Source organism: Aspergillus nidulans, chromosome I (genome assembly GCF_000011425.1).
Source record: "Aspergillus nidulans FGSC A4 chromosome I".
In the NCBI taxonomy this organism is placed as follows: Eukaryota; Fungi; Ascomycota; class Eurotiomycetes; order Eurotiales; family Aspergillaceae; genus Aspergillus; species Aspergillus nidulans.
Genome location: NC_066257.1, coordinates 3,240,789 through 3,262,218, shown reverse-complemented (window position 1 = coordinate 3,262,218; position 21,430 = coordinate 3,240,789). Strand labels below are relative to the sequence as shown.

The window sequence follows — 21,430 nt, the reverse complement described above, 5'->3', positions numbered from 1 at the left end:
GGGCACTATCTTCTCCACTGGGGCTCGTGGCGCATAGATTCGCGCGTAGTCCTAGCCCTAACTGAACTCTGATTCCACGACGAACGCGCGTCCTCATGGGGATCCCGCAGGCTTTTACTGCTCTATACCCAGAGTAAGTATATCTTATCCTAGAAGCCAATAGATCATTCGGCTTCTTCGTCGATATATTGCAGTGCATTACAATAGCTGCAGCAACTACTTCCTTTTCTTCTTCTTCTTCTTCTTCTTCTTCTTCTTCTTCTTCTTCTCCCTCAACTATCGCTGCATTTACAACATCCTCCTCTCTTTCCTCTCAATCTTCTACTGCTTCCAATACCAGTATCTGTGATGGCAACACCGCCACCACTCGCCAACAATGGTGCTCCTACGACATCTACACAGCTACACTACAACCGTCCCCGAAACGGGCGTAATTCGCGAATATCACTTTAATCTCGAGCGGATCACCGCATTCTCCGATGGCCGCGAGCGATTCGCGCTGGTCATCAACGACTCCATCCCTGGGCCCACCATAAAAGCCGTTGGGGTGATACCGTGGTCGTCTATGTCGCAAATAGTTTGCCGGACAGCGTCAAAAATGGCACCAGTGTGCATTTTCACGGAGTAAGGCAGTATTACACTAATCCCGTGGACGGAGTCGTTTCAATCACGCAGTGTCCGGCTGAACGGGTAGCTCGGTCACGTATAGGTGGCGCGCGATGCAGTACGGCACAACCTGGTATCATAGCCACATTGGACTCCAAGCGTGGGAGGGACTCTTTGGAGGCATCGTGATTCATGGCCCTGCGAGTGAGAATTACGACAAAGATCTGGGGGTAATGTTCTTGAATTACTGGGATATAAGCACAGTTGACGAGCTTCGTGACTATGCACAGTCAGAGGGACCACCAACGCTGGATAACGTGTTGATTAACGGAACTAACGTATACGGCTCTGATGAGGGTAACAAAACTGGACGGAGATGGAACACTACGTTCGTCAAAAGCACAAGCTACAGGCTCCGCTTAGTGAATGAAGCTGTCGACACACACTCCAAGTTCATGGTTGATAACTACACACTCACTGTGATTGCGAATGATCTTGTGCCCACCCAACCGTATGAGACAACCGTTCTTGATATTGCAATGGGTGAGTCGACCCATTCCTGCAAACCCTCTGGGCTTCCCGTCTTCATGCTAGTCATATATTGTGGTACAGGCCAACGCTACGATGTCATCATCACCGCCGATCAAGCCTCTGTGGCAGACAGTTTCTGGCTCCGAGCAATCCCGCAAGAAGCCTGCTCTGAAAACGAGTCGTCCGATAACATCAGAGGTATAATATACTACGACTCTTCTACCTCGACCCCAAAGACGTCGGCCTACGACTACACGGACTCCTGCTCCGGCGAAGACCCCTCAAACCTCACACCGATGGTGAACCCGCTAAGCGTCTCAAGCAGCGCCTTCTATACAAGTCAGAATCAGTGACACTCGGAACGAACACAGAGAATCTCTTCCGTTGGAAGCTAAATAGTACCTCGATGCACGTTGACTGGACAGATCCTATCCTACTGGAGATATATCGCAACCATTCGGTATCGACGTTTGCGAATACTAGTGGCGTCGTGGAGCTCCCCAAAGCAAACGAATGGGTCTATGTCGTTATCGAAACGGAGCTCACCGTTCCCTATCCCATCCATCTGCACGGACATGTCTCCGTCATTATTGCCCAGGGCACGGGAACTTACAATAGTAGCAGTGACAACCTGATCGACACACTGGGTGCGGCAAACCTGCCACGTCGCGACACAGCCATGCTCAAGGAAACTGTGTACCTTATAGTTGGATTTTACACTGATAACCCTGGTGCGTGGCTTATGCATTGCCATATTGGATGGCATACCGAGGAGGGGCTTCGCGATGCAGTTTATTGAGTGGTACAGCGAGATTCAAGACTTATTGAAGACTAAGTATTCTGAAGGACTGGAGGAGAACTGTCACTCTTGGGAACAGTACCAGGAGGAGTATATGGTAGTCGAGGATGATTCGGGGGTTTGATCTGCCATTCAGTACCTAGGACGCTGTCTTTCCAGTATTGCCCTACCTTCAGATTCTGCATTCAGCACGCCACAATACCCGGGTGCAATAATTTCCTTGCTTTTAGTAAGTTTCACATAGCCTGGAGTAAGCTTGATAGGTAGGGCAGAGCAGAGAAGTGCGGAGCTCATCTGTGATAGCCAAGAACATAAATGAGATCTCCTCTGATCCGTAACATGACACTCACCGGATTTTACTATTGACAAAGCCTCTGGTCATAGAGAGTGGATTACAATTCTACAGCTTCAACGGCAAGTAGAGCGAATGCTCTATCACCCTCAAGTATGATCCGCCCCGAATAAGGCAGCCCCAGGAAGGACTCCCGAAGCTAGCCTCCCGTTGCAGTGAGGCCCATTGAGGCTCAAAGAAAATGAGCGTCATTGCCTTCTCTTTAAGACTCCGAGCTTGTCGTCTTCCATTGACAACGTTAAAACAACGTTAACACCCGGCAAGCTCCTTATACTGGCAGAGAAACCCTGGACGGCGCAACGTAGAAGCCCCTTGATGGCTCTCATAATGCAGCTGTTCCCTATCACTCCAGTTGTCTTACCCAGGCCTCCAGCTGTTCTGTATGCTAGAACATGAGATCACGAGGTGCTGTTGCTTTATGGCCGCTCCCAATGGCGGAGGTGCTTGCAGGTGCCGATATACTTGACGCTTGACTGCAGGATCCTGCTTATTATCGAACGCTCTTGGGATGTCTCTCTGCGGAAGAAGGAATCAGAGAGCTTCGCACGCTGTATAACTGGGACGCCCTGGTCATGAACAAGCACGGTATATAAATCCTATCCTTGACAGAATATGTCTGAGTCCGCACGCTAGAAAACACTCTCACCCACAATAATACCCTGCTGCTTCATACATCAAACGCTCAGGCAGTCTTTACTGAGGAAAACTGCAGTTGTCATCTAGGGCAGCTAGATAGGGTACGTCCTTCAGTGCTCAGACATGAAGCTATCTAAGGCCTGGTTATTTGCATTATGCGAGATAGACCACAGAACTCGTACAATCCCACTAGTCGAATAAACAAACCAAAAGATCCGCCCTGTGTAATTGCTTAAAAAATGCCGGGTTTATCATGTTGTGGTAGTGAATGCCAAAAGTACTGACAACAAAAACAGAAGAAATAACACAAACATACAAACACAAACTCCTCTTGCCATTTTGCCATATTTTCAGAAACTGCTTCAATGGACCATATTAGAGACCAGAAGAAACTCTCTCTGATTTTACAGCATGGATGTCCACGACGTCTTCTCGATCGAGCAGTACTTCCACCTGCTCAAGGACCAGGAACGTACTCTGCGCAATGCCCTAGGGCACAGAGGCCAGAGCTGGAAAGCAACAAAGCCTCGCGACGAACTCATTAAGTCTTTCTGGGAACATCATATAATAGGTCGACAGGATACATTTGCATTGCCCGATACTTTCAAAATCAAAACCTCTTTCCTGCCGCCGGCATACCCTCCATGCACCGCGCCCATGGCGGACTTGAAGAAAGTCGCCATCAGTGACCTCCGCCTTGAGACCCATCATCGTGGTTTGTATGTTCTTCTAAGAGCTGTCACCCCTGCAGCGAGTATGACGGGAATTATGGTCATAGTTGAGGACGAGGCGAGAGATGTGCTCCTTTTGCAGCTCTACAATCAGGAGGAGCGGCTTGAGAAGGACGGCCGTCTCGTCGAAGGAAAGGTGGTTCTTGTAAAGGAGCCTTATTTAAAGGTTTTGGCAGACAAAAGTTATGGAATTCGAGTTGACCATCTCTCTGACGTGAAGTTTCTGTCGGAACATGACGAACAGATCCCGCCGGCCTGGAGGCAAAAGGACACGGAATTCGACATTTCCGCCAACGACTGGAAACTGAAAGGCAATAAATGGTTTGAAAAGGAGAGCTATCATCTGGCCATTGACTGGTAAGTCTAGCACTCAGCTCGTTGGACTGTGCTAACGAGACCAGCTACTCTAGAGCTCTTGAATCATCCCCCTCCGCCGAGGAAGCCATCACGATCAGACTCAATCGCGCCCTTTCCTCCCTTAAAGCCCACGAGTTTGAAGCGGCGCTTCGTGATCTCGACTTACAGCCGACAGACCCTAAATCCCTCGAGAAAGCCCTTTTCCGCAAGGCGCAGGCTCTCTACCATCTCGGACGGTTTCGAGAGAGCTGCGAAACGCACGAGATTCTCGCCAAACAGTTTCCAGAAAATACCATCGCGAAGACCGAGTTCAGCCGCGCCAATGCACGACTTGCCGAACAGCAGAAAGGTCAGTATCAGTTCAAGCGCCTGCAGCGTGAGGCAGCAAAGCGTGTTCCACCGCAGCTCGACCACGCCACATATATCGGCCCTGTCGCTGTGAAGATGACGGATTCTCGCGGACGAGGCCTCTTCACAACTGCTGCCGTCAAAGCCGGTGATTTGCTCCTCTGCGAGAAAGCCTTTGCGCATACCTTTCACACAGCAAAGAATCCGAAACGGAACCTTAGCCTGCTTCTCAACTTGGAGGCGAAAGCCATGACAATAGGTACTCAGGCACAGCTTATGTCCCTGCTTGTGCAAAAGCTTTCCAAGAATCCAAAGTTGGGTGAAGTCTTTCGGGATCTTTATCATGGGGGGTTCCAGCCTGTTGATGTATCGGAAGTCGACGGCTTGCCCGTGGTGGACACGTAAGTCTTCAACCCTAACAACCGAATCAGCTCGGCTGGGCTAACATTACTAGCTTCCTCGTCGAACGCGCCATGTCTCTAAACTGCTTCGGTTGCCCTGCTTCCTCTCGCGAATCCCACATCGAGAGCATTCGCGTCAGAGGACCTGAAAATGGTGAAAAGGTGTTCGAATCATGCGGTATCTGGCCGCTGGCGTCGTACATAAACCACTCTTGCGACAGTAATGCCCGACGCTCTTTCATTGGCGATATGATGGTCATCCGCGCAACTCGGGATCTCCCTGATAACACAGAGCTGACCTTCTGGTATGAATCGCCATTGATCGGCGGTTCCGCCGCAAAGGCCATGGATCTACAGCACTGGGGGTTCAAGTGCAGCTGCATTATCTGTACCGACATTGCTCAAACCAACAGGAACGAGTTGAAGAGAAGGAGAACTTTCTTAGGCACCTTCAAAAAGCTCTTTGACTCCCCCTCTCGCGTTCCGGATCCCGTGCGACTCGAGGCTCTTTTCTCCGCGATCGAAGACACGTATAGCCGCCCTGTGTCCGAAATCCCTCGTATTGCCCTCTGGGGCCCGGCGCTATCTCTCGCAAAGTTGTATACCGCACGTAGAAATTCACGCAAAGCCATTGACTTTGGGCTCAAGAGTCTTGAGTCTCTTGGCTACGTTATTGAGGGAGGACATATAGTCAACCAAAACAGGAACAACAGCACTGATGCTGAACTTGTCGTCAAAAAATGGGGTCTCCTGCCAGACACCGTAATCATGTGCTGGATGAACCTCTCCTCCCTTGTACCGTGATTTGGTGCCACACCTAAAGCTCGCGGATCAGGCGGAGGAGTATGCAAAGATGGCGTACCGGATGTGTGTTGGTGAGGACGAGACGTTTGGTGATACTTACAGTCGCTACTCGCAGAGAAGGGATGGCTTGTTTGTTCGCGCACTGTAAGCCTTGGATTGAATTGGATTCAGACTTTAGTAGTAGATTAGATACAAAATAGGTAAGCCAGTTTAGATAGGAATAAAATTCATTGCTGGGTGCCATTGCTGGATGGATGTAAGGTTATTTAACATAATATCACTCCGACACTCTGGGCAATAGCATAGCTAGCACCCCGTTTCTTCCCCTTTCAAGCCAGTGGCCGTCATCTGTATATGCTTATCAGCACTGTCGCAGATAGGAAGACGAAATGGACTCTGCAATGATCAGGATGTATCCCGCGGCCCAAAAGCCTTATAAGGCCCTGCATATTCACAACTCAGTTTAGGGACCTTATCCATACATAGCTCAGCAACTGAACGTACTCTTTGGCAAACTCAGCGCCTGCGTCTCAATCGATATGGCCGAGCTAACGAACATCATCGGTGAAGATTAGTCTTGCTGGTTTAGATATATCCCTTGACAACAATCAGGGCATGCGCAGTGATCTTGCTTCTTAGTATACATCCAAGATGACCGCGCTCCAACATATCGTCTGGACTACCCAGAGCACTGAAAGTAAGGAGCGTCTGAGATGTTCTTGAATGCTTCTAGAAGTGTCCTAGGAAGGGAAAGCAATCTTCTAACGTTCCAGAAACCTTTGAAGAGAAAACCTTGTTGGTACCGGTAACCGGTCTCTATAACCAGGTATACATTAACAGCATTTATCAAGCATATATTACCTAGGAAAAACTTCAATAACTAGCCTATATGTTAATGTACCACCATTCGTGATCCGCGATGGCAGTTATTAGGATCTCTCAACTTCCTTGACCCGGCCAGTCAAGCCATCAAGATCTTCTGTCTGTATTCCAACCCTCTCTCACAAGGTCTTCCGGATCAGATTCTCGCCTTATCATTTGCCAACGAGCAGCATTGTTACCGCCATTGAAGTGCTTCAAGATGGCCTAAGACTTCGGAAGCGTTGTCGAGGCACCTGTATTCGAGCATCTGCCGCCGCGCCGGTACCTGATTGAAGAAACTAGGCCTTCACATCCTATATGTGTGAGCGGATAGAAATGCAAGCCCAAAAGCGACATCGTGTGTAGACCGCCATTATCGCAAAGAAAGCACAGCTTTTCCCTAATTTCCTTCAGCTGTCTTCTAACCCTGATTGTTGAATAGTCAACGCCAAGCCGCTCAAGCACGAGGACCCATTCTCCTCTTCATTATTCCTAATAATATATGCAGCAAAAGTAAAGAACTTACTTCCCTATTCTTATAATCCGGCCAAAGCGTAGCCTCTTTACCTTTTACTGACCCTAAAAGCCTGGTACCGCCACCGCCATTTGCAGAAATAGCCAAGCTATGTAGCTACAGCGGAGAGTTTGAGTCAGTAAGGAAGCGTTGCATAGTCTTGTTCAAAATAACCCGTTTAATGGATAACTGTTCTTCTTCTGTCGGTCATTAAGAACAAGAACATAAGACTTTCCAGAGACACGCAAGCCTAGCTAGTTCGCAACACCAGGGTTTTTCTTTCAAAAAAACAAATGACTCTGTGGATCGCCCATCAAAGCAGCATGAATTTGCGGTTCGTAATAGACAAGAACTGGGGGGTTTGAGAGGATTTATATAATGACTAAATAGGACCAACTTGTAATTTGGGGGATCGGGTGGCTACCTTGAGTAAGACGTTGGAAGAGCCAACAATCGAAGGGTCTGCGCCTCATCTGTACACCCCTTGGCTTGTATAAACTGTGCTCACCAAATGCGCTACGCGTTATCACTAGCCATATCCATAGGCCACAAGTACGTGTCAAGTGTGCAGCTCAAGCTACCCTACAAAGAGATTGGCATAATATGCAATAACCCTCGCTATCGGTGGAGGTCCATAGATGTAGAGGTGAATGACTCTGGGAATGACTGAATAGTTTTAGGGTAGAGAGATGTACGGGCTCCGGCTCAGCCCTGGCTGCATATGTGGCCGGCATTAGTATGTCACGTGGATATAATAGACTGCGAGGACGGTTGCGATGTATTAATATTATAACGTCAGTCCTCATGAAATCCACATATGGCTAGAAGTAGTCTTGGCGCGATATGGGTACCTACGCTTTGCCTAGAGCAGATCGCAAGACTCCTAGGGACCAGACGTCTGAAATCGCCGGGCTCTCTGACGGTCGCGCTGGTTGCGCCGGGTCCTGCTCGGGACGAGATTCTGAAGCGTGGACAGTGGCTGTACGGATAGTGATCGTTCTACAACAATGACATGTTCCTGAGTCTTAGCAGAGTAATAGGATGAGCGTCCGCTAATGTTGAAAAGCTAGACAAGGAGAACGGAGAGAAGACCACGCGCAGAACAGGGAGCGCGAACTTGTCTCCAGCGATGTGATGAACGGATATAGATGGAACCAGGCGCCGGGTTGAGACGTCTTTAGAGGCGAAGACGGCATGGGGCGTAATTATACCTTGACGGTCGGAATACTCGGAGAAGATAAGGAGAGATGAAAGGGCCGATAGGGCCTTCCGATTATGATTGTCATGTTAGAGTGCGATGAGGTTGAGGTCAGTGTCAGGATAGCCTGGTTAAACTGGAACTTCTGGCAAACAGATGAGTCATTCGATATTGTTTGATGGGACGAATGAGGGGTAGTAAGATCGGGACTTTGTCTTGTATCGAGCTGATGGAATATAAAAAGGGGGCTTCTGTCCAGTCAGACCTCCTATGTACAGTTAACATGATTGCCTGAGTGACTTTCGAAGTCGTTGGAGTCGCGTCACGTGCCGCGTCGCAGAGCTGCACATCACGTGCCACGCGTTTCGAACCGTGTTTGCCGAGTTTGTTGCGGGCCCATACGCGGCTCGATCGGCGGTCACGTCGCGTAAGTAGCTTCACGTCTTTATGCAAGGCATCGTCTTCAATCTCTTCCCATTCAACAATCTTTCTCCCTCCCAACCTTTCCTGCGTTCCTGCTTCCTGAGCTGCAGCTCTTCGACGTGTCGGATGAAGAAGAAAAGAAAAACCAGTCCTCCTTCCTAGCTTCTTCACCGCAACCTTCACCTCATCTCCTTTCGCTACTCCCTCGACCCGCGTTTGCAACCTGGACCCTACTCACGAATTCTTCCTGCATACCAACACATACTTCTTCCTGTTTCTCACCGACAGGCACATACGTCGCTCAGAAGTATCGAACGATAAGCCATTAGGCCACCACCTTGCTTCGATCCTTGTCCAACCTCGCTGTCGCGAAGCACATTCTTACCCATCCGACGCCCCTCACCTCCCTTCCTCTCCACGTACTTTCTCTTCGGCTGGGGGATTCGAGCACGGAACAAACACCCTTCATATATTAATTGGCTTAATTCTCCGGTTACTGCTTATGAAAAAGTCCTTCTACTTGGTGGGATGGAATCTCAGGACGGTATCTCCGTCCGGCCCATGAGGCGTAAGTCATGATGCTGTGTCACTTCTCGATGCGCACTAATGTGAATTTGGACTCTAGTCAAGGTGCTCTATACTTTCGACAACGATAGTAAGACAAATTGCTTAGCCCGATGGCCTCATCTCCTCGATATCCAGACCGCCGCCCTTGATGAGAAAACACACATTGGAGTGATCGAGCTCAAGACCTGCATTCAAGCTATTGTCTCCGCTAGGTGGGTGCTAGGTCTTGGAGGTATTCTGCGCTGTGTGCTAACGTATTGTTAGTCCGGAGTTGGTCGCTCAGCTGGGACAGGATTATACCGTCTACGCCTACGATTACTCGGAATATGAGACACCCCTTGTAGGACAGGGAATGCTATCATGGGTTCTGGCCTCGTCCTCTCCTACCCCGAATGCGCCGGCTCACCGATCAAAGACAATGGTAACCGGTCGGGTCTGCAAAAATGTGCTAGGTTTATTTTCGAAAGGCGCCCAGGAGACACTAGAGGTTAAACTGCGATTGGTGCCGGTCCCGACAGCCTTGCAACGTGAATACTTGGATAGCATGCAGAAGTACCGGGAGCTCAGCAATGTCATTCCCCACGACTTCGATGCACAGGCATGGACGGATTTCTTGCGTCAAAACCCCGGCTTGATGGCGCCCTCATCCCAGCAAGCTGCCCAAGCATCATCCCCCGTGGACCATTCCGGTATTGAAAGGTTTCATCAGATTCTTAGCGCAGGCTCCACACCAAGGGAAATCGTGTCAATACCGACTCATCAATCGTACCGACCGACATCTCCTGCACAGTCAGCTTTAAGCACGGTAAGCAGAGTTCACACGCCTGGAAGTCAATTCCCGATCCAGCAACAAGAACAGTCCGCACCACGGCCCCAACACCTTGAGCGAAGTCAGAGCGACGTTATCCGTCCTTCATCTAGTGCATCCATGCGCGATGCCGATTTCCATTCTTATGCAAAGTCCAACCGCAGGGATTCAATACATTCAGGGTATGGTAGCTGCGAAGAGTCCTCGGAACAACAGCCTAGGAAAAGGGCCAAATTATACCGGGCCGATGCCCCTGGCAAGGCCGACTTGAACATCGAGAGACAACCAAGCTCTTTAAGAGTGGCGGCTAGCACAGCAGCTTCCGTTCGTATTCATCGCCCCACGCCAATCAACCCGCTCATATCTGCGGCTCAGAACTCGAACGAAGAACCCGTTCGTCCGCCTACGCCTATTTCAGATATGAACCACCTGCCCCGTCGCGCGCGCCCTCTTCCCAGCCTTCTCCGAGAATCATCGACGCAGAGCACTAGCCAGAGCAATCAGTACAATTCACCATATGCCATGAGCGACGATCATCCTTCTGTAGAACCGACGACAACATCGCCCGAGGAATCTCGTTACCAGGGTCTATTTGAACCGTCCTTTTCTATGCCGTCCTCGCCTCCAATTTTGGACAACGCGCTGCCTACTCGGTCTAGTCCTGTCCTTCCACCCATGAGGGCTGACCTAGATTCCGGATTCATGAGTACTGGCATTGACGACCTTCTGGACGATGAGCTCGGGCCCCCGCTTGATAATGCAAGGCCAGCGTCAAAAAACTCAACTAAGCCCACGCGGACCGTTCGTTCTGCGGCCCAAGCGAGTTCCCCCGCCAGTGTTGCTGGTATGCTTGAAGACCGTGTTATTGAAATCCCCGACAACCAGCCGGAGAATGAACCCGTCAACAGCATGGAGTTGCCAAGCAGCGCAGCTCAAAACGCTTCTGTCAGCGGCGCTGAGGTTTCAGCTGAGAATTTTCCTGTCAGTGGGACCCCCTTTGAGCAGCAGCACCAGCAGCAGGTGAAAGATGCCCCAGTCACCTTGCCCCGTGCTTCTAGGGCTACTTCATCGCGACCTTCTTCACGCGCCAGTGTGAGGCACACGCCCAAGCCGCTAGCGCCGGCTCCTATATCCCAGAGTGAGCTGGAGCAACTTCTTAGCGCAATCCCTGAGAGCGATCCCGTCTTGCCAAGTGATGGTGCGGCCGCAGAGACTCCAGCTCCGAATTCTGTCAACGAGGAAGGCAAACCTCGCAGCGGTGCCGGTGCCAGGCGACTGAAACAAGTTAAGCAAGTCCAACTACGCCTCGAAAGGTGCATCCGCGAGGGACAGGCGCCACCCTATTGTGAAAACTGTGGGGCTATTGAGACCCCTACTTGGCGCAGAGCTCACTCCAAAGTCTTCGAGGGGAGCGAGGAAGACGCCAATGAGCACACCAAGGACCCTTTGGTATTCTTCTGGCAGCCTGTCGAGACAAACGAGCAGGGAAAGGTCACAAAGTACAAGGTCTACAAGAAGAAGTTGACGGATGACGAAAATGATTTTGCACTGGTCCTACTTTGCAACCGTAAGTAACGAACCCTAAGCGCTAACTATCCATATGTACTAATGGCTCCGAAGCTTGTGGTATCTGGCTTCAGAAATGCAAAAGCATGCGCCCTGAGAATAGGTGGAACAAAGCTAGCTACGAAAAAAGAAAACGACCGCGCAGGACTCGCAAAGATGCTGGGCCGCTTTCGACTAATAAGCGCCCCGGTGGCCGCAGCACAAGCGAGCCGTCTAAGCCAGATGCTTCCTCACCAGGCGTATCAGACGCTTCGAGCCCAGCAGCTGATGATGATACTACCCCGGGTCCGGATAATGATGCTGGTAAGGCGGGCGAAACTGAAGGACAAAAGAACGATGATGCTCAGGAACCGCCAGCAAAGCGCCGCCGCGCAAACAGTGCAGAACCTCGCAAATCATCTGACAGAGCAGGAAGCCGCTGGCATGAGGGGGATGCAAGGGAAGCGCTTCGGCGGGCAATTCAATCCAGCCCTGCTAGGAATCTTGCAGGTGGCAATACTTCAGCCCCGGGTGAGAGAAACCTGCCTCCCAAGTCAGTGAGGAGAGTATTGTTTCCTAATTCGCAGAACGAGGGGGGTCCTTTGCGAGCATTAGGCGACTCGGTCTTGAACAGTCCTAAGCGAGGCTCACGCGTCCCCGGCGTCCAAGAAGCGAACAAGGAGCCCGGCGAGAAAGAGAACCAGGCTGTGAATGACTTAGAGCGGCTCTTCGAGAGTCCCTCTTTTGAATTTGAGCTTTGTGCTAGTCCCACCCCCAAGCGACGAAATCAACGCCTGACTACATCGGACAAGCGACACTCACTTCCCTATATCTCGCCTGTCAAGTCTCGAAGAGACGGAGCTATTGATATAACCCCAACTCGAACTCCTGCACGTCGGCTGCAGCGCGTCCAGAGCAGTCCTGGGTCTGTTCCCCACCAGAACCGGACACCTGGGCGATCTCGCTCGCTTATTCCTGACCTTCCGCCGATGTCAGATGATATCTTCGGCACAGCTGCATTTCAAGGCATGGACGAGATGATTGTAGATATCTTCTCCGACAATGCCAACTCGGCGCTTCACACAGATCCATTATTCGCACTCGATTCCAGAAATGTGTCGAATAATAACTGGGCAGATTGGCTCCCTTCTGATCTTTCCCCATCCAAATCGGACAGGAACCAGAACAATGATGATGCGGACATCATCAACGCACTTCTTTCTGATGCCGACATTCAAAAAGACATGTTCCAGTACCCTGATCCTCGAACCCTTGACTCTGGCTTTTTCAGCTCAGATGCAGTCCAGGCGGATGGAATGGCCCTCGAGAAAACAAACGTGTCCAAGAGCCAAGCCACAAACACGGAACAGGTTTAGACACATCATGCGACACGATTTCCTTACTCTATTTCAGCTCACATCACTTTTCCTGTTTTCCTGTTTTCCAGCGAAGGCGTTACGGACTTTTTCGGACTTATACCACAGGACAGCTCTTGTGAGATTTATGGGCGACGGCAGTTTCATTCGTTTCTCTTTCTTTGATAGCTCGAAGGGTTGGATTATGGTCAATTTTGTGATAGTATTACTATTGAGTATACATTGATTGCATATTAAGACTCAGATCATCCTTCGTCCATCAGTGTACGATTGTATTCCAGAGAGCCATTAGGATTTACACAAGAACAAGATGAAGGCTTACGATCCCATGATCATGGTATATTGCATTGTCGGACATCAGCTATATTGATATCCATCCCCGAAATAACCTACCCCACCAGCCCGTTTTCATCTGCACCGGGTATAAAGTCCATCGCGGCGACTGATTCTGTTCGCCGTCTTCGTTTATCCACCTTAGAACGAATAGAGCCGGACTGAGTTTGCTCATTCAGGCGACTCATAGAAAATAGGCTTAAGCCGATGTGTCACATCAACAACCTTTTCGTAGATCTTATAGTCTAGATAGTATGTTAGCAACTGGTCCTAATGGGAAAATCGCTCTCTGGTGAGAATATAAAGTACCACAGTCAGCCGGATTCCCCCAATCTGTTGTGGCCAGAACACGGATTCCAAGACCACCATCAATCTCCGCAACCTTCCCTACGACCTCAACAAGTTTCCCCATCTGCAGATGTGAGTCGGGCTTCAAGATCAACGTCACATCGCCATGTGTCCCGCAGGTAATCGTTGCTGTGTCGCCGTGTAACGCTGTGACCGTGCCGAGGAGTCGGACTGGGGGTGCGCTGCGTGGGCCAGAGGTGGAGGGGTTGAAGGCGTGTAGGTGTGAGGGGAGAACGCGGGGAGTTTGTAGAGACATTTCGGTCAGACTTTATTGTTTGATCTGGTTCTTCTGAATGATTTGCGGAGGATTGACTGGACTTGTGCGTGAGGGAGAGAGAAAAAAGGGAAAAAAAAAAAAAAAAAAAAAAAAACAGATGTGTTGTTGTAGAGTGCAGTTGATGATTCCAGAATGTTAATCCGGAGTAGATAGCTAGAATCTAAGCGCGTACGCGTTGACACGGAATCACGTGACTAAAATTAAGTGCTAAGCTAGACCGCCTTGGCGTTATCGGTCTGAGCTTGAGATTAAGAATGAGATATGCGCCGTCAATGTCATAGCCTGTTTTAAAAGGATATTCACGCGTTTAAGTTAGGGATACGCTCTGCTTTTCCCTACACTCAGAATTAGTGTTGCAAGGAACTCGAATGCGACGCAGTGGAGCTCATTGAAACCACACCATCCTTAAGGCCCGATTTATTTCTCTCCAATCTCAAACCAACTCCTCGCTCGGCGACGGGTTTGAGATACAGAATACCATTAAAATGCCGCCGCCCTTCCCAACCTCCCATCGCGGGATGACCGCAAATCCCCAGAGACCTGCGCGATACCGACCTGGAAAGCCAATCGCGGAGGAACCATCCTCTGAAGAGGAAGAGGAAGAGGAGGTAAATGAGGAGATCCAGGGGGAACAAGAAAGGAAGAGGCTAGAGCAACAAAGACAGAAACAGGCGGCCCCAAAGGCTACCTCTTTTCCGGGGACGAGGACTGTAACAAAGGACATTAAGGATGTCAAGGTTCAGCAGGAAGACGATGATGATGAGGAGGGGTTCGTTACTGAGGAAGAGGACGAAGGGGTTGCGATTGCTCGCGATATTGTGGCAGCTCAGGTAGCAAAGCCCGCTGAGAAGGAACAAGAAGAAGAGGAAGAAGAAGAAGAAGAAAGTGAAGAAGAGGAAAGCTCCGACGAGGAAAGTAGCTCCGAAGACGAAGCGCCCCGGCGTGTCCTCCTCCGCCCAACCTTTATCAAAAAAGACAAACGCACCAACGGCGCAACAGACCACCAAGGCGCCGCAGCCGCAGACTCCATAGCCGAAGCCGAAGCGCGCAAAGCTCAGCGGCAGGAGAAAGCAGATGCGCTGGTTCGAGAGCAAATTGAGAAAGATGCCATCGCGCGGAGCTCTGCGAATAAAGCCTGGGATGACGATGAAGCAATGGCAAACGAGGAGGCGGCTATTGACGATACAGATGGAAAGGATCCGGAAGCTGAATACGCAGCTTGGAAACTGCGAGAGTTGAAACGCATCAAACGTGAGCGTGAGGCTATTGAAGCGGCAGAGAAGGAACGCGAGGAGGTCGAGCGCCGGCGGAACCTAACAGCAGAAGAGCGCGAGCGAGAGGATCAAGAATTTCTCGCTAAACAGAAAGAGGAGCGTGAGGCTTCGCGCGGCCAGACTGGATATATGCAGCGGTACTTCCACAAGGGTGCATTTTTCCGCCCCGATCTCGAGAAGGAAGGTCTTGATAAACGTAATGTCATGGGCGCGCGATTCGCAGACGATGTTGCTCGGGAGACATTACCGCAGTATATGCAAATTCGAGACATGACGAAACTCGGAAAGAAGGGCCGCACGCGATACAAAGATCTCCGGACTGAGGATACGGGGAGGTTCGGTGAGGGTTTTGGTAATCGACGAAGACAGGAAGCTCCAGTAGGGGTTACGGATGAACGGTTCTTGCCTGATCGAGGCTTTGATAAGAAGGGTCCCACTGGTGCAAATGCTTCTGTTGTAAGGGAGAGGCGCAGATCACGGTCGAGCTCGAGGTCGAGCTCGAGGTCGCCGAGAAGAGATCGAATAGGTGAGCGGAGAGACAGTCGGGATCGCTCCGGGGATAGGTATCGGCCAGATACGAGCAGTCGCAGAAAGAGGAGTCCTTCGCCTTATGAGAATCGAGACAAGAGGAGGCGCATGAGGAGTGTCTCCTAAGTAGTTCGCTACCATGTATTTCTACGGCGTTTGAGGTGAAGAAAATGAAGCATGGGCAGCCAGGTTGCATGGCATATATTGTGTATAAAAGGCCTTTGATCATAGTTCACTAATGTTTACATATGATTTACTGAGGAAAGCATGATATTGCTTTGGGTATCTCTTGCTATAATCTGCGCTAGTGGACAACTCTTGTTCGTCTTAAGAGCATCGGATCACTTGCTTGTTCACTCTTGATTCTCATTTACGCGGGATAGAATCCTTTCCCAATATTTCCTGGGCGGCTCTATCCCATATGGACTGCCGTATCGAAAATCGATACGAGGCCCCAGAAGCTACCATTCCCGCCCCTCTGTGCGGAGCGTATCGTTATAGCTCCTCCAAAAACTTTAGCATTCACCCCATCGTCAGACCTCTTATTTGACACCCGCCCGCTCCAACACCTTTTCTCGCTCCATGACACTCTCCCCAAAACGTAATAGGAAGATAGTCCGGCTGGGCCACATTTCCGTCGGCTGATTATGCGCCGTAACCTTCGCCTCAAACCCACATCCATCACAAACACCCTCAATGATCCCCGCGACAAACGCGGCACAGTTCAGCTGGTTCATCTCCTTTGGTACACTGATATACGTATTAACAAGCGGGTCATTATCTGTAATCATGTACTCGTTCGGCGTATCTGGTGACACTGAGTGCTCAAGGGCGTCCGCAGGACGGTTGAATAGGAGTCGCCAAAGGGGTCCGTGAATGAGATGTAGAAGGGGTAGGATGCGAAGCGGTCGATTAGGCGGTGATGCGGACGTTGAGGAGCTGGATAGGGCGGAGGAGGAGCTGCTGGACATTGTGCGGTAGAAGAGGAGGTCGAGGAGACGAAGGCCGAGCGGGTAGCCTTGTTCGTTTAACCTGGGCGGCATTAGCCTCTTCACCAGACCTCAGACTCAGCTGGAGAGCTGGAACGCTAGCTCACCGTCTCTCTAAATCCTGTATACCTGTCACTCGCCTTTGAGCGTACGTGACCATCTCCCCGAATAAGAATGCAAAGCTGGCGCGGCTGGACTCGGCATTCCGACTGCGGTTAAGGTGTCTGTCGTATATTGTTTTGCGGTTGGAAGGGACGCGCAGACCAGGGTTCGTTTGTGTTGGTGTTTGGATCTGTGGTTGTTGCGCGAGTTGCTTTTCCGTCGGCGTAGCTGTTTGTACGCTGCTGCTCATTGAGAGCATTGAGGAGCGTCGTGGGGGGTGCGACATGGTGAGCGGCGCTGAAAATAGGAGTACTAGCTCACTGGCCCGCAGGCTGGAGGATTTCAAGATTCGGGCGAGTTGTGTTATATTGCAACCATGGTGATTCGTCAATAGTAATCATATAGATAGAGTGGTCTCGCAATTTCACAAGGTCGTCGTCGAGTTGCAGGAGCTCAGTAGATTGGCGGAGACGGAGAGTCTCGCTACGGTAAACTACAAGACATTTTGCGCAAATTGGGGCTAAATCGAAACTCTGAATCTCAACCAATCCCTTTCCGACTGCTCCATGCAACTAAGGAAGGCGATGCATCGTTTTGATCATTATCGGTTGCGCCTCGCTTGGCGACAGCATGCTGTGGCTCAGTAACTTGGTCAAGACCATGAGCTATTTACTGTGCCTGGGTCCGCAAGGCACTGTTATTGAACTGGCATCACAGGTTTCCTATCACTCAGCCAGGAACATTCACCGTCTCCAACCCAATGATGATGTGGCTCTATCGCCTATTCACTGGAAAGAGCCGTGAAGAAATTGAGGCCTTGAGGCAGAAGAAGAAGCGAGCTCGCGACCGTAAGCGACGCAACCGGGAGCTCCGCGCGCGAGAGCGAGACCCGTTGAACAAGTCCAGTGCAGCTCGTCCCTTCATGGGATTTCCAGGGCAGACATGGAAGCCATGACAATGGAAGTCGCCTCTCATCAAGTCTGTCTAGCTCTTATTTGATTCGTCAAGCGCGCGAAGCTTTGAAAGGAGCCGGTGTTAGGTATGGCCCTACGGTGTGAGGAACAATAGGTTCGATTGAGTAGCTGCTAAGATGCACAGTATCAGGCTCTCGTTCAAGGTTCAATGACAATGTCACCTTGCGAGACGGATACCCAACATCTAGGTCAGGGATCAAATTTTTTCGATCACTACAAGCGCGGAAGCTGTTTGATACATTTCCCCCCAATCACCGAACGGTCGACGGACAGGCCAGGATTTACACCAACTTAAATGCCGAGATTCATTTACATTCATAGGGAAATTGAAGTGAGAATCAAGGATGAGTTGTTACATATGTTACAGACGTTTTGACTTGACCGACTATCACCTATATCTACGCTGCTGACAGGTCGAACAAGAACAATAACGTCCAACATCATGACGACCTCGGAATAAGCAAATTGCTACAATATATTTCATTCATGTCCGCTATTCAGGCTATCAACAAAAGTCTCTCGGCTAACCAAATAACGGCTGGTACTTCGTAATAATGTAACGCATGCGGCATGCTCTGGCATGCTTTTCAACCTAGGATCTTCGAACAGATTAGCAAAAGCTCAGCCAAAGACTGTCCTCGATAATCAAAATTCAAGATTGCGAGCCAAATCAGACATCCAAGGAAGTACTTGACGCTCAGAGCACGTCTATGATGGGTTCATAAGCGACGGCTGGTAGCGTGGAAACTGCGAATGTGGAAATGTGTTTCATCATGCTGGCTCTTGTCTTGGTTTCGGCGAGGAGAGAAGACAGAAGTATGTGTAGTCTTACCTATTAGTTTAAGCTGGGCGTAAGAAATATGTTAAATATGTTAACAAGTAGAAATCGTAAGCGTGTATCTGGAATCACATAAGATCCCAGCCTAGGCTGATTGTTGTCGCGAAGAGAAGAGGTTGATTGAAGAAAGAAAAATCACGAAAGAAAGGTGGGTTTATATAGGCCTCAGGCTGCCGTGGAAACCAAACCGACCCATAGCGTACGAAAGTTCTAGAGATGGACAGAAGTAACAGCATTTTCTATCCAGCTCCAGTCTCCACACACAATGAAGCACTCGAAGTTTTATAAGTCATGAACTCTCCCTGAAATTCATATACGTCAGAAATAGATACTTCGAGGTGGCTCGCCGCGCAAGTTCGTTTTCATTGCTAAAGAGAAAGGAAAGAGAAAAAAAGACACCCGCTGTGGTAGACATATTAGGCTCGCAGCCGGTAATCAGCGTCAATCCAAAATTGCTAGCCCATTCTATCTATTTTAAGACCTAGAACCAACCCATACCATATATTATCATGATCATTATGTCATAGCCTTCTGCCTCTGCCTCGTGTTCCAATTGAGCGTCTTCGAAAGACTCCTCATCCAATCATCCCCCTTCCCCCCATGCGGCAACACATTCGCAAACGGGTACCTTGATGCTGAAACAGTTACATAATCACCGGGCAGTAATTCAACCCTCTGCCTCCCGTCGAAGCTCGCCCACGAGCTTGTGCGCGCATCATATGGTACACCCACTCGCAGCACAACCGTATCGGGCAGAATAATCGGTCTGAAGGACAGCGTATGTGCGCAGATTGCCGTGATTAGGATTACCGGGTTGTCGGGGTGTGTGAGGGAGCCGCCAGCGGCCATGTTGTAGGCTGTTGAGCCGGTTGGAGTGGAGATGCAGACACCGTCGGCTTGCAGAGTTGTGAAGTGCTCGTCGCCGCCGAAGAGTTCGATCGAGGACATGGCTGGCATACATTAGCACAGATTTCTACTTATTTTGAAGAGTATTGTAGGCATACTTGGATTCGGCCCTCTATCAACGACGATATCATTTAGGATATGCACGACGCCGTCAGGCCGATGTGTTAACGTCCCCTCCGTCTCATCGCCTATCAATTCATCGACCAGGTCACGGTGTTTCTTCGTAGCCGGCGTTTCCTTGTCGTGCGGATTACTCCGCATGATTGTGCACTCGAAGCGCAAGCGTAGACTAACGAGTACACCGTCCTGGATCGCAGATGAGAGAATATTCTGATAATCATTGAAATCGAACTTCGTTAGAAAGCCTAATGAGCCTAGCGAGAAGGACAGAACAGGCGGCACTATATGCTGGAACAACCAGCTCGTATAGAGGACCGTCCCGTCGCCTCCGAGAGCGATGACGAGATCAAATAGATGCGCTTGCTCTGAGGCTAGCTTTGCATCCCAGAACTTGAGCCGCTCTCCCACGGACGAGTCCTCCTTCACTAGGCTCTCGTAGTCGAACTCTGGGTCAATGCGCAGCTTGTTCTCAATGTAGACGACGTACTGCGTTCCGCGGTCTTTAGAGAGTAGCCAGCGCGCGACCTGGCGCGTAGCATCGACTACCGATTCATCGCCCGCCTTGGTAACCAGGAATATCGACTTGACGTTGAGCTTGAGCCGGATGCTATCGAGTTTCTTAGACAGGTTGCGCACATTCCACGCCATATCAGAAAGCTGCTTTTTCGTCAGATGTCGCGACTGGACCTCGTCTGGCGACGGCGACTTGGCGCGTCCATGCGCATCCGGCTTCTGGTTCTCGTCATCCTCATCCTCGTCTTCCTCTTCGATGGCGACATCGTGAGCTCCGGCAGCCGATTTACCGACGATATCCGCCTCGAGCTTCGACCTGTCCTTGGAAATTCGGAAATTCGCAATTTTGGCCGGCATTGGGCCCTCGCCAGCGATCAGGGAGTGGACGAAGCATGCTGTTGCCTCGTCCGTGTGGTCGATTCGAGGCTCATCGGCCATAACAAGGGAGGCTTTGCGGCGGTGGCTGCACGTTCGGCGGGGGAATAGAACCTATTAACCAGGCAGGAGTTAGTTAATTCCTCGAGATAAGACTGGTAATCATACCTCGAATTGCTTGGGAGGATCGTTCTCCTGCTTGTGATCATGACCCTTGACGAGCGTCAGCGTGCGTGGTTGAGGCTATCACGAGAGGGGCAACGGTACAGTATCTATTGAAGGCCGTTGGTCCATGATGTTGTCGTAGACTCAGGGGCCTGTTTGGTGTTTATTTGCGGTTAAAAAAAATGTCTTGACCGCGTTGTTCTGACGTTTGTGTTTCTTCCAAGGACCCGGTGCTGACCTGAGTGCGAGGAAACTGGACCGGGCGATGACGTCGGCCCGCGGCGGGGAGCTTGAGATAGAAGGCATCTTGCACTCAGCACAAAGAGCGAGTCCTAGACTTGAGAGCATGTACTGCTCGCCCGCATATTAGAACAAAACCATTTCTCTGGAAGGTGAAGGTTGAGCTCGACTCCAACACCGGCAGCACCAACGTTGAAACCTTCGGGAGAAACCGCCGCTCCCTTATCGACATATCTACGGGATACCATCATACCCTGAGGCGTCGTAGCACGGCGACTAGACTAGAGTTACTCCAAAATATAGGGTACGGAGTACAGTGCGGCAGGCTGTCGGCTCTTGTTGTCAACTACTCTGTATACCACGATGTTCGTCGTCAAATAGACAAACAGACAAATAGACAAACAGACTCAATACGATACCGCCCATCTCATGGACATAAGAGCCACAATCCAGCCGCTGCCGTATATATATCAAAAGCCTCGTGTCTCATATATAGTTAGCAACCCACAGCAAAGAAATCAGTTGGGGGATGGTCTGGACTCTGGTGGGGAACCATCTGGATCAGTTGACGAGTCCTTTTAGGCTCCTGCG

At 50.3% G+C, this 21,430-nt stretch overlaps 7 protein-coding genes across 7 annotated transcripts, besides 1 other annotated feature; 4 read left to right on the top strand and 3 right to left on the bottom strand.

Moving 5' to 3' along the window:
* Positions 1-21,430: part of a sequence feature (contig 1.113 1..316066(1)) that runs on past both edges of the window.
* On the top strand, positions 377-1,936 carry ANIA_06830 (protein lccA; the record flags this gene model as incomplete). Its single annotated transcript, XM_659342.1, has 4 exons — positions 377-624; positions 710-1,149; positions 1,219-1,335; positions 1,374-1,936. 4 exons carry the CDS (start codon positions 377-379, stop codon positions 1,934-1,936), a joined length of 1,368 nt encoding a protein of 455 aa, XP_664434.1.
* On the top strand, positions 3,336-5,565 carry ANIA_06829 (TPR domain protein; the record flags this gene model as incomplete). The annotated part of the gene is made up of 3 exons (XM_659341.1): positions 3,336-4,012; positions 4,057-4,761; positions 4,815-5,565. 3 exons carry the CDS (start codon positions 3,336-3,338, stop codon positions 5,563-5,565), a joined length of 2,133 nt encoding a protein of 710 aa, XP_664433.1.
* On the top strand, positions 9,140-12,857 carry ANIA_06828 (putative GATA transcription factor (Ams2); the record flags this gene model as incomplete). The annotated part of the gene is made up of 3 exons (XM_659340.1): positions 9,140-9,216; positions 9,393-11,503; positions 11,557-12,857. 3 exons carry the CDS (start codon positions 9,140-9,142, stop codon positions 12,855-12,857), a joined length of 3,489 nt encoding a protein of 1,162 aa, XP_664432.1.
* ANIA_06827 (putative ssDNA binding protein Ssb3) lies at positions 13,362-13,892 on the bottom strand (the record flags this gene model as incomplete). Its single annotated transcript, XM_659339.2, has 2 exons — positions 13,500-13,892; positions 13,362-13,435 (listed from the first exon to the last, which is right to left on the bottom strand). The coding sequence occupies exons 1-2, from the start codon at positions 13,792-13,794 to the stop codon at positions 13,362-13,364; spliced, it is 369 nt and encodes a 122-aa protein (XP_664431.1). The 5' UTR covers positions 13,795-13,892.
* On the top strand, positions 14,301-16,000 carry ANIA_06826 (microfibrillar-associated 1 family protein; the record flags this gene model as incomplete). The annotated part of the gene is made up of 2 exons (XM_659338.1): positions 14,301-15,545; positions 15,926-16,000. The coding sequence occupies 2 exons, from the start codon at positions 14,301-14,303 to the stop codon at positions 15,998-16,000; spliced, it is 1,320 nt and encodes a 439-aa protein (XP_664430.1).
* On the bottom strand, positions 16,160-16,994 carry ANIA_06825 (TRAPP subunit TRS31; the record flags this gene model as incomplete). Its single annotated transcript, XM_659337.1, has 2 exons — positions 16,160-16,649; positions 16,759-16,994. 2 exons carry the CDS (start codon positions 16,992-16,994, stop codon positions 16,160-16,162), a joined length of 726 nt encoding a protein of 241 aa, XP_664429.1.
* On the bottom strand, positions 18,891-21,235 carry ANIA_06824 (putative NAD+ kinase). The gene is made up of 5 exons (XM_050611123.1): positions 21,093-21,235; positions 20,702-20,950; positions 20,603-20,647; positions 19,525-20,548; positions 18,891-19,470 (listed from the first exon to the last, which is right to left on the bottom strand). Exons 2-5 carry the CDS (start codon positions 20,726-20,728, stop codon positions 19,037-19,039), a joined length of 1,530 nt encoding a protein of 509 aa, XP_050467178.1. The 5' UTR covers positions 20,729-20,950; positions 21,093-21,235; the 3' UTR covers positions 18,891-19,036.

Excerpts from the sequence above, each read along its gene's own strand:
- ANIA_06824 (XM_050611123.1), bottom strand. The coding sequence starts at position 20,728 with ATGGACCAACGGCCTTCAATAGATACT. Across the intron at positions 20,549-20,602 it reads ATCCTCCCAAGCAATTCGAG|GTTCTATTCCCCCGCCGAAC; the intron begins GTATGATTACCA and ends CCTGGTTAATAG. Across the intron at positions 19,471-19,524 it reads TGATAGAGGGCCGAATCCAA|CCATGTCCTCGATCGAACTC; the intron begins GTATGCCTACAA and ends AATGTATGCCAG.